The sequence below is a fragment of the Neltuma alba genome, unplaced genomic scaffold (assembly GCF_004799145.2).
Source record: "Neltuma alba isolate B1F8T4 unplaced genomic scaffold, ASM479914v2 tig00003610_pilon, whole genome shotgun sequence".
In the NCBI taxonomy this organism is placed as follows: Eukaryota; Viridiplantae; Streptophyta; class Magnoliopsida; order Fabales; family Fabaceae; genus Neltuma; species Neltuma alba.
This window is the reverse complement of record NW_021633351.1, coordinates 19,585-31,660: the sequence shown is the minus strand read 5'-3', so window position 1 is coordinate 31,660 and position 12,076 is coordinate 19,585. Positions and strand designations below refer to the sequence as shown.

The window sequence follows — 12,076 nt, the reverse complement described above, 5'->3', positions numbered from 1 at the left end:
CATCCAAACTCTTAAATTTCAACCTCTCAAAGGTGATCAATCCTTACATCTTTGATTAATATTTAAGTTAGTCCTATGCTTGTTACATCCCTAACTTTTGAATATTTTTGCTAATACTTGACTTTTAGAGTTTAAGACAAAAAGCCACGTTCAAAGCTTTTACTGTGTTCATGCCTGGAAACACTGATTTGCTTGTTCAGTGTTTAATTAATATGTTCTCTATTTGCATAATCTTGATTGCTCTCAATAAATTTAGCAGAGTTTTTCCTGATATAGAAATTACCAACTTCCATGTATTGTATAATATTAACAACCAAAAGTGAGCATTTAAGATAATTTATTTGACTTACAAGCCTGGTGAAGATATATGGAAGAATTCATTGAAACTATGTTGTAGCCGTACATATTGTCTGGGAAAAAACATATCTGATGATGCCATTGATTTTGATCAATATTATAATCAAACGGGGCATTAACCGGTAAGAATGAGGAGTATGGTTAACAGTAAAGAGATGGACAAGGAACTTTATAAAGGATCAATGTTAAGTCAATTCTAATGACTCTAGTTTCAACCATCAACTATGACTTGTTCTGCTTTTTGAGTCCTGCATGTTGCCGTGCATATTTATTTAATGAAGCACTTGTACGTGTTGTTGTCATCATGAGAGGAAGGTGATTTGGTGTTTCTTATTGCGCAATGAAGCGTATATTTTAGTCTGAATTCAGATGTAAATATTGGGGCTGTGAATATAATGTAGAGTAATTTAATGCTTTAATATGTGAAGGAGCATGAAAGAGACAACAGACCTGTTAACGGGCTAAGGTTGCAATTAGGATTAAATCCGTGACCTTTTACTTACAGAAAGCTCTCGTGTCACTAAGTTATAAAGTTATTGGCCATATCAAAAGAATTTGATCATCATATATATAAAACTTTGAATTTCATGCAATTCAGGGATTAAGTTTTGTTGGCATACGTGAATTGTGGCGCTCAAGATTTCACCTATGAGCATTTTGCAAAACACTCTCCTCCAAAAACACATCATTCAGCCTCACTTCATCTGCTTACAAAAATAACTCCTTTTTTATTTTGGGGTAACTTTTTTTTTTTTTTGGGGCATGGAAAAGCTGGGTAGTGGAATTATACTTACAAAATGGTGTTGGTGTGTTTGGTGGGGGTCTAATTTAGTTTAATAACAATGATATTACGATTGTTCAGTATTGAAATTAATTGTTATTTGGAGTATCAAACTATCTTCATTCTTATTTTATTATTTAGACAGACTAATTTAGTTTATTTTGGATTTTCAGGAAAGTAAATTTAGTAGCTGATTGGATTGCTGATGTATACCGCAATTGATGCTTTTTATGTTCCTTTAGTGTGTGCTGTTGAACTCAATTATTTTTCTAGCTTTTGTTTCACTGTTTTGATGTGACTTGATTTATATTTTTTCACAGTTTTTAATGTTTGAACTTGAAACTCCGTCCTGTTCTTTAATTGTGCTTTATCGTCTTCATCACTTCTCTTTCTTCTTCCTACTTGCAACAGTATCTCTTCTGTGGTTTTTCATGCTCTCTTCTCGGCTCCATATTGCTCTCTAATTTCAGGACCACATAATATTACACGAGTTTGATTAATGTTGTGTGTGTAGAAATTGACTAGAAACAACGTTTCTACCATGTTAGTGGTGTTGTCAAACTTCCCATTGGCCTTTGATATATTTAATTGCTATGATAGGTCATTTAAAGAGAGTTTAAATATATTTTAAAAAGTAGTGCTGCCTGATACCATAACGGGAGTTGGCCAAAGATAATGAAATGTGTACTACCCACCAATCAAGATTGTGGATGATCCGACCAGAATCAGAGCTCATATCGATTTTGTCCAGAAAATAGTTGAGGCGCAGCAGTGAATCAGTGATATATCGAAATGGCAACTTTTTTTTTGGGGGGGGGGGGGGCGCTGCTAACTATTCTATGACATTTAAGGCTTGTTTGGATTGAGAGTGGGAGGAAAAGTGACCCCTCCCCTTGTTTTGTTTGGTTGGAAATTTTGAAAGAGATAAAAGCCAAACGTCTCCACTCTCTCCTCTCTACCCATTTTAGCTCTCTTTTAAATTGGGTTTTTTTTTTTCAGATGAGAGTCAAAATTTTGAACCCTTTTTCTCTCATATTTTTTTGGTGATATTCTATCAATATCCATTAAAAAATTAAAATATATTTCTATAAAATTAATTTCAAAATACATTTTAAGTAAAAAATATATTATTACAAATAAAATATATATTATGATAAAAATAATTTAAAATAAAAATATTACAATGAAAAATTATATTATTATAAAATTAATTGATTTTTACAAATATATTATTGTATTAATTATAGATTAAAGCTGGAAGATAAATCATAGCCGAAAGAGAACATAGATTTTGTTTTTCTAAAGTAAATAAAATGTCAATTTGATTATTTAAAATATATTATTATAATAATTAGAATAAAAAATGATTGTAGCAATTTTTTAATACACATTTAAATTCATATGCACATAAAAGCATCAAACATCATATATTCAAAGGAAGTGTGGACTAGGATTTGAATCCTCTCCAAACTTCATATTGATGGAGCAAAATTAAAATAAATAATATGGAGCCTAGCGATGGAGAAAAGGGAGGAAAAAAAAACAAAGAAAGAATGAAAAACTGGAACAAGACAAAAGGGATGTTAATTCTAAGAAGGCTGTTGTGTCCTATAAATATGTGCACTGGTGGGACTTCAAAACTATTAACCACTTTTTTCCAAAAAATAATACAGGATTTGTGAATGGAACAACTTCGAAATTCCTCCCATCACTTTGTTCTTGCTCCACTGGCAACCCAAAGTTGATCAAATACATCACCCTGAAGGTAGAACAAATTATAGAAATCACGTACATGGAAAGGTAAAAAATATAAACATATGTATAATTTTTCCTGTAATATTTCCATTTCAAGTAAGTCACGGTTAACTATCAAAAACTTAAAAGCAAAGCTAATCAGCCTGTGCCTTTTAGAGGCGAAATCTTACTAAGCTCTCATATTGTAAGCCATTCCAGAAAGTTAAAAATGGCTATAGACGAGAGTAAAGTTACCAAATTTCTTCAATGGGAAAATATTACTACCGTATCCAGTTTGCCAGAAATAGCAATGCAAACATGTGATGTGACCTTGTGACATTTTAAAAGATGAAGAGAAGTTATTTATTCAGAGTTCATATTTGGCATTTACAATGTCTCTTTTTCCCCAGCTAATTATTTAAGAAGGGACGGCATAAATGAACAATTGAGGCATCAATTTTCCGCAGAAGATTGAAGAACGCAGTGACTATTCGTTGTGAGAAATAGATTGACGCATGCATGTGACATACTTCTCTCATTTAGTTTGGCATTTTCATCAGCTTCTATCAAACATCTTAGGCAAATCCCTGGCACTGTAAACGATAACAGAAGATGAAGTTGGGGAGGTGGGGAGTGAGAGCTCAATAACTTCACCAGGAAATTCCCGGAATCTCCCTGGAAGAACAAATCTATGCCCTGATGACCGTTCCCCCAGTTGCTAATTGGCCTCTACATCCAATGCATACGCTGGATTTGAGGAAGTTGTAAGTACGAGTACATTGTTGTTCTGGGGAAGAAAGCCACCAGCAGTACACAGAGGCACCATCTAATCTAGAAATGAACCAGTGTTGCCTGTGAAAAGAATTACCAAAGCATTATATGAATCTCAAGAAAGTCAAAATGCAAGCATTTTCATATCCCAAAGGGCAAAAAAAAACAAAAAAGAGAACACTATATGGACTTACATGCATGTGCATGTGCCTCCTGTCTGTTCCTTTTGCTCTCTTTCTTAAGCAAGATGACCTAGCCAACTGGAAAGTTTATAGAACAAAAATGTACAAAATGAAAAATTTATAGTACAAAAATGTACACTAACTTGGCTTCAAATATCTAAGAAGAGTACAAAATGGCAATCAACAAATGAAAAATTGGATGACAAAAATTAATATAGTTTTCACTTTGGAACAACTAACTCACGCAGCACAGAACATAATACTCTACGGTTGAAAGTATCCAACATTGCTATTAGCATTTGGCGTTCAGTCAAAAAGTGTAATCATCATGTAAACAACATAATGAATTGCCACATTTACAGAAAATCACAGTTGGGGGTTCACAAAACAACTTAAAGGGAAAAAGCTTGTGCCAGCTTACATATATCCTTCGATCATGCCCAGCTACCATCGACCAAGAGAAATCATAGAATGAGCAAATGCTAGTCTAGCAGGGTGTTGCCTTTCCCCAACACTCCAGGTACTTTTCCCAACTTCAGACCTCTTCAATTCAAATAGACTGCGATTCACATGATCAGAGTACGCAAATAGCACACCTGAATTAGCAATGGTGCTGCAAATTGTCTTCCGTGATGACTTGCTCTTAACTTGAACAAGCATGTCAGCTCTTGCAAAGACTCCAGTTGTGACATTCGTAGCATCAGGAAAGAAACCTTCTTTTCATTGTACAGAAAGAACATCTAAACAACGAGAAGACTGGACAAAGAGCATTGCTGATTGATTGAAGGCCGTTTTCAGCACTAGTTGAATGGGTTATCTCTGCGGTGCAGAGCAGATATCATGTGGAGAGAAGTGAGTGAACCTCTCCACAGCATATGCAAAAAGTTTGGTATCATCACCTGCTGAAATCAGTATGGGAACCCCTGAGTGGGCCGTTATGGTAATTAAAATCAATGTTTCTTGGATCTGTCAAAGGTAAGCACAAAACAAATGAACAGAATCGGTGGATGAAATTGAAACCAACGAATACAAGATTTCATTGGCATGCTTAACATGGGATATATAAATTGTCTCTAGAGAAATGTAGACATAAAATGCAAGGACAAACCTCACCAAATTGGTACTGCCACAGTCAAAGCCCTGACACCATGTGTATAAGGTGGCATCTGTTGGGTGACTCAGAATCTTCTTCGCTTTCACGATCCTTATCCCTATTATAACCTTGATCAGGCTCAGATGATCCGTTCCTCATTTGATCAGCCTCTGCTTCAGTATTAATAACGTCACTCTTATACAGGAAGCTAAATGCACCGGGAACCTACATAAACTAAACTAACAACCGCGATTAAATTAAGAACTCCAAAACTAATAAAAATAATCCAGCACTAAGAAGAAGCCACTTTACCAACTGACAGTGCCTGCCGGCGGAGCCGGGGGAGACAAGCCAAATCTCAAAGGAGCCGACTTCACAGGCCGCGGCGACCAAAGAACCATCAACGCTGGTGGCAAAAGACACTACGGGAGAAGGCCTCCAATCTATTGAACTGGTTTTATAAAGTTAGCTCATTCTATAACAGAAAACCAATCATAATAAAAAAGGCTACGAAGATTCCGTTTCGTTGGGGACTTTGAAGAAAGTAGAGTAGAGAACAGACTTGTCGAAGAGTCCAGGGTTTGATTTAAAATTTTTAATAATAAAATTTTCTTTTTTGAAAAAAAAAAACAGCTCAAAATTATTTTTGTTTAAAATTTTAGGTTTCGCATGTTTTAGAATAAAAAAGTTCAAAAAAAAAATAGAAAAATCGATTAATATTAAATTTTTACCGTCCAATATTAAATCCCAGCCATCAAATTTTAACCTCAATCAAATTGCCTGAAGCAAGCTCATGTGTCAAGGTGGGATGTGATCTAGCATATGGATAGAATTTAAAGAGTTTAAATTAAACTATCTTGATATATATATATATATATATATATATATGTTATTTATCACAAATGAGTTCAATAATAATCAAATCTGACTCGATGCTCCGCAGTACTAAACATCGAAGGATTGCCTAAAAAATTTAAAAAATTTTATACCAACATTCTTTTTTTAAGAATTTTAATATATTGATAGGCTAAAAAAATTTTATGTTTTGCAGTTCTTCCTTATTATTATTATTATTAATTTTACACAATCACATCTAAATATCTATCTTACTATATTTTAATGTATCTTTTTCTCTGTTACGACAAAATAATTAATTTCAATAACATTATCTCTGACAACATCGGGGTCTTTGAAACTGTTACCACTGTCTTAATTTTATCTTTTAATTTGTTCATTTGTTAAATTAATTATATGGCTGCCAATGGTAAAACATAATGATGCGGCAATCAGAACGTACAATTTTTTTTTTTAAAAAAGCAAGTCTATAACTAGTAGTTAAAGCCAGAGCATACCATTTTGAGGTAGAGGCGCGAGAGTAATATACGAAGTTGAAGAGGGCAGATCAATTGAACTGGAGAGCTGTAAAACTCAAACCATTTCTTGAAATTCATTGAAGTAAGCTGTGATGTTTGCGCTTTCGAGAGGCCGGTTGAATTTGTTTGATGTAATTTTGATATTTAACTGCAGACGTCGGGCACACCCCACACTCTTTGATCTCAATTGTTGTGCCATCATGAAGAGGCGGAAAGGCTGCGAATTGAAATTTAAGCAATAATGGAGCTTTTCTTTTCTTTTCTTTAATTGTCCTTTGCACCTCTTCACAGGACACTGCATCGTACCAAAGAACAACATGATCTGAGCTTAGAAGCCCACCCCTGCTTCTAGACCTGCAAGCATATTGATCATCAATACGCAATTCGACATCAATCTGTGCCCAACGGAATGATCCAGAATACACGGCGTGGAAAATGAAAGTTCCATCCCAAGGTTGTGGAATTGAACTAAGATCCACAGTCACCACAGACCGTGTAGTCTTATACATGAACCACTCTGCAACTCTTTCTCTCGGATATTTCATTGTAGGCCAGTAATCATTGGCTTTGTTATTATTTATGTCAAGTAGCACTTTGGCCTCAATAGCTTTGATTGACTGCCCATCCAACTCCATGCAATTTGTGAAACTGAAGTGATCAACATAACATTGTTTTCCTTCTCTATCTTCAGTCAATAAAGGTGAATGTAAAGTCTCAAGCGACAGGCATACATCGGCGTACAGTTCACGAATAGAGGGAGGGAGTTGTGGTAGAGACCGAAGCCTTCGGCATTGTTGTAAGTAAAGAAGTTGCAAGCTTGGAAGACTTTTGATGCTCAAAGGCAAGGTCTCTATATTAGTGCTTGAGAGATGTAACTCACGTAATGACGACAAGAATTCAATGTTGTCAGGCACTTCATATAATGCACTACAATAATCCAGCCGTAGAATTTTCAAAGCATGCGGCCTCTCATCAAATAGGGAACGTAGATTTGATGCTAGCTTATTACAATACTCAGCATCAAGACGTCGAAGGGTGTGTGTGTCAACCAATTTGTGAAGACTTGTCACACCTTCGGATCTTCTTAGGCTCAAAATATCAATTTTGTTGAGATGTCCGCTTGATGAGCACAATTCACCATTGATGGCTGCTCCACAAAGCATCAACGGAGACAGAGAATTTTCTGAGGTCAGCGAAAATTCTCTTAGTCTTGAGCATCTTGTCACGTCCAGTTCACTAAGTGATTTAAGATGGGTGTTGGTTGTAAGGCTGGTAAGGGCTTTGCAAGCTCCAAGCTGTAAACGATGAAGGCTATGGAGTGATAAAATAGATGGATGAACATTCTGCAATTTTGAGCACCACTCAAGATCAACTTCTTCAAGATGTATTGCCTTGGAAAAATTTGGGAGCTCAATCAAGTCTCTTGATCTACTCAGATTAATTCTTCTTAAATTCACTAGATTCTGTAAAAACAAATAATAATAAATAAATTACACGGTGATATTGGCGGCAAAAATAAAAATAATTACTCTCTTATCTTTTCTTGATAAGACCTTGTTAACAATTTTATTTACAAAGTTAGTAATGTCAGATAGTATTACAATTTTCTAAAATTACACTTAACCAGTAATCTATATAAATATTAGTGTGATGGTGAAAGGGAATTGCATTTTTCAGAATCGGTTGTCAATCTTTTATTGCACTACAAAATGGGTCTTATATTTAGGACCGGAGGAGTATTAAATTTCCTAAGAGATTTTAAGGACCAATAGGTAGAAACTTATAAATAATCCTGAAGAGAGAGTGCATATATAATAAATTTTTTCCAACTAGTGTAATAATATAATCCTGAAGGGAAAGTGCATATATAATAAAATTTTTCCAACTAGTGTAATAATAATACTCCTCCGGTCCTAAATATAAGACCTATTTTGTAATGTAAATTACATTACACTTTACATTACAAAATATATATTTTATATTTAGAATAGGGGAGTATTTTATAAGGGGAAAAAAAGTATAAAACGTACCTGCTCTCCATCCCAAAGTTTTGTCAATTTGCTGTTGGGCATGTTTATTTTAACAAGACTTTCAGCATTAAATGTTGCGGGCAATGACTTTAAAGGGTATCCCACCCAATCCAATAGCATGAGATTTTTTGGCAAAAACTTCATACCACAAGGAAATGTTAACGCGTTCTCAAAATGGCCATTGATATTTCCATAAAACTCAAGAAACCTTAGATTGGGCATTGAATAAAAGGCTTCAATAATCACATGCATCTCTTCAACTTTTGAAAGGTTCAGAATCCAGCCTTCAATGGCATTTTTTTCCTAGCAAACAAAATATAATAATAGTAACAAAAATATTGTATAAATCAAATAGGAATTTGGAATTCAACCATTTTTTACTTAAAAAAATGTAGAAATTTCACTCTTACCATGTTGTCCTTCAATATTCCAGAATTATTCTTGGAAATCCATAATATATTGCCCTTTTGAGGAGCCTCTAATGATTGGTCTTGAACAATTTCTCTACCCATTTCTTTTATTAGATGGTGCATATGTATTCTTCTTTCATCAATATCTAAAAGAGCTTTCTCTTCAAGTCTTATCAATGCAATCTCTGTTGAGTAACCACATGCATTGAACATTTTTTTAACATCCTCGACATCATAATGATGGAAGAAATCAAAGAAACATGCAGTATGCAAGAAAATATTTCTTTCTTCCTTATCAAGTCCTTCAAAACTCAATTTGAGGATATTATTAATTTTTGGATAAGGAAACTTATGAAGCTTGTCCAATTGGCTTTCCCACGCTTTATGATTTATGCCATTCAAGAGTGAGCCTAAAACCTTTAGGGCCAATGGATTTCCATCTGCATATTTGGTCACGTTTTCTACTAGCCCTTTCATCTTTGGATCACTGGAGCCTTTTTTGAAGGCATTCAAGGAGAAAAGTTGACCAGCTTCTTCACGATCCAAACCATGAAGCCTATGTATATTAATATCATCCACTTTCTTACGAAGCACTTGCTTATCTCTAGTTGTTACTAAGACTTTGCTGCCTGATCCAAATTTACGACTTCCAACTAATTTTTCTAATTGTTCATCATCATCAACATCATCAAGCACGATGAAAACTTTTTTCTGACCAAGCCTACTCTCGGTATAACCATCTACTGCATCGCCAATGTGAGATTCTTTATCTCCTAATAACCTCCAAACAATTTTTTCCCTCAAAGCATGTATTTCATTCTTTGATTTTTCCCTTACATTAGTCAAAAAGCAAGACCCTTCATATGTACTATGCAATTTGTTAAACAATGCGTTTGCAAGAGTTGTTTTGCCCAAACCGCCCATGCCCCAAATTCCAATGAATTGGCAACCACCATTGTTTGAACATTTGTCCAACAATGATTCTACATCTGCTATTCTTTTACGAATTCCAATCAAGCCTTTTAGATGATCTTCACTTGGATGCCTAGAGCGCAACTTTTGCTTGACATCCTTCACTATTTCTTTAACTAGCTCCGCTTCATTCCTATACACCATTGAAAAAATAAAGAGACACCAAATTTAATACCACATTATCTATTCATTTCAAATTTTGAACTATTCCTAATGACATGTAACTACGAAGATTTGCCAATTTTTAAAATTTCTTATAATATTTTTTGATAAATATTACTTATATTAGACGTCATAACTAGATATATGTAAAATTCCAGCGTCATCTTATTGCTACGAATGCATCGTCATTACCGTAGTGAGACAGGGATTTAGATTAAAATATCATAACAGTAAATTGATTGACCCGGCGGACTGGTTAACAATAGTGTACAACAGAAGCTATTCTCTTTATGATCGTCAACGTAACTTCCATTCAATGCCTCAAAGATTGATTTAATTTAGCCCCAGGCATGGAAGAAAATGATAAGAGGAAGATCATAAATATGTAGTTACCTATTGAAGCTACAATGCCAACCAGACAAATTGGCAGCTTGAGTAAGAGCCTCCCTCCACTTTTGCACTTGTTGATTGTTGATGTTTCTTTTGCGCTCATGTTCTTCAAATGCTCTCTCGTAACTCCCAGACTGCTTCCTCACATGTGAAGGATCCACTCTATAGAACACCGGCATAACAAAGCAACCTTGATTTTTAAAGCACTGTAATATTTTTGCTAGCTCCTCCAGGCACCACGTGGAAGATGCATAGTTTTCTGAGAAGATCACAAGGAACAGACTTGAATCTTCAATGGCTTTCTCAAGAGACGGCCATACCTCATCTCCCTTCTCAAGTCTATAGTCGATGTATGTATCTATTTGGTTTCTTCGAAGAGCTTCATGAACGTGGCTTGTGAAGTTGAAGCGGGTGTCCTCACCTCTGAAGCTAATAAAAACGTCATACGAGTATTTCTTTGGAGATTGAGAAGATGGAGCAGGGGAAGAAGATGAAGCCATGTCAAATTGCTTGGCTACAATATGCCCAAAAAAAAAAAAAGTGACTGCTTTCGATTCAGATCTAAGAATGATTGGCAATAGGAAACAGACCGGCCTCAGAGGAAGATATATAAGATTTTAGGGGAATAGATTGAGTCAACCCAGTCGATGAAAGATGGAACAAAATGAATAATAAATAATCATAATAAATTTTAAATAAAAGCAAAGCTAACTTTCAGAGATTTATACAGCTTCCGTATGTGTGACTTCTGAGAAGTCTCACATTGCCTCATTCTCAAATTTGAAATTTCCGTGAAAGGTGGTCCTACCGAATTATGGTAGTGTGTGAAAAAGACAACACTAAATGAAAATATTGATCAAATATCTTTGAGACCTTCAACCAAAGCTTTAATCAAATTTTCTAAGGGTTGGTCCAAAAAGAAAAAGAAAATCAAATTTCCCAGGAAAATATAAACGCCCGCGGTCATATAAGATTGAACAAATTAGGTTTAATAAAGCACTATAATTGCACCTCTCTCACTTATGTTGCATGTTTAGTACTCTTGGCTTCTAGAAATATAAGATTGAACAAATACCTATTTTCTTGAAAAAATAATAACATATATTATCAAAACATTTAAAGTGAAAGCTTAGAGTTTTAACATTTCAAAAACGCAAATTTATACAATTTTTAATTATATTTATTATTAGCCCTCATTTCCTCTCCTCTTGATAGACCAAAAAGCAAGTCACGATGGCATGGTGTGACTGTGAGTAATAAACACGGAGGATAAGTACGGATTGCTCGTGACAGTGAGAATGGGGCAGCCTCACTCTGTTTGGATGGGCGTTAAGACCAACAAACAAGTCTTGCCTATTAACTACAATATTTGTAAGTTATTTTAAATTTTTGTGACAAATTTTCTATTTTATCCTAATTAATTAATTATTTTAATATTCAATATATTTATTATGTCATTTTCTAAACCATCATTTCTCCATCACATATTCTCTCTCTTCCATAATTTTATTTATTATAATAATTTTTTTGTTATCTCTCTTATACTCTCTCTCCCACATAAATAAGGGTATTTTAGAGAAAGAATTTTTAATTTTTACACATTTATTATTTTTAACTAATTTTAGTTTGTATTTTGATCTACATGATGAACTCCAATGTTGGTTATAAAAAAGGATGGAGGGAGTATTTGTTTGGGTGAAACTTTTTTCAAATGAGCTAAGCTAAAAATTTGAGCCTTTTGAGTTTGTATTAAGGTGGAGAGAGAAACAAATGAGGATTAAAAAAAACAGAGAATAGTATTTAAGTGGATCCTATATTAAC

At 34.4% G+C, this 12,076-nt stretch overlaps 2 protein-coding genes across 2 annotated transcripts; both read right to left on the bottom strand.

The window, feature by feature from the left end:
- Positions 1 to 4,957: 4,957 nt before the first annotated feature.
- Positions 4,958 to 9,847, bottom strand: LOC114742001 (disease resistance-like protein DSC1). Its single transcript, XM_028930244.1, has 6 exons — positions 8,732 to 9,847; positions 8,322 to 8,624; positions 6,459 to 7,754; positions 6,271 to 6,337; positions 5,231 to 5,361; positions 4,958 to 5,143 (listed from the first exon to the last, which is right to left on the bottom strand). Exons 1-6 carry the CDS (start codon positions 9,845 to 9,847, stop codon positions 4,958 to 4,960), a joined length of 3,099 nt encoding a protein of 1,032 aa, XP_028786077.1.
- Positions 9,848 to 10,254: 407 nt separating this feature from the next.
- Positions 10,255 to 10,755, bottom strand: LOC114742011 (TMV resistance protein N-like). Its single transcript, XM_028930255.1, has one exon. The coding sequence runs from the start codon at positions 10,753 to 10,755 to the stop codon at positions 10,255 to 10,257; it is 501 nt and encodes a 166-aa protein (XP_028786088.1).
- Positions 10,756 to 12,076: the final 1,321 nt, after the last annotated feature.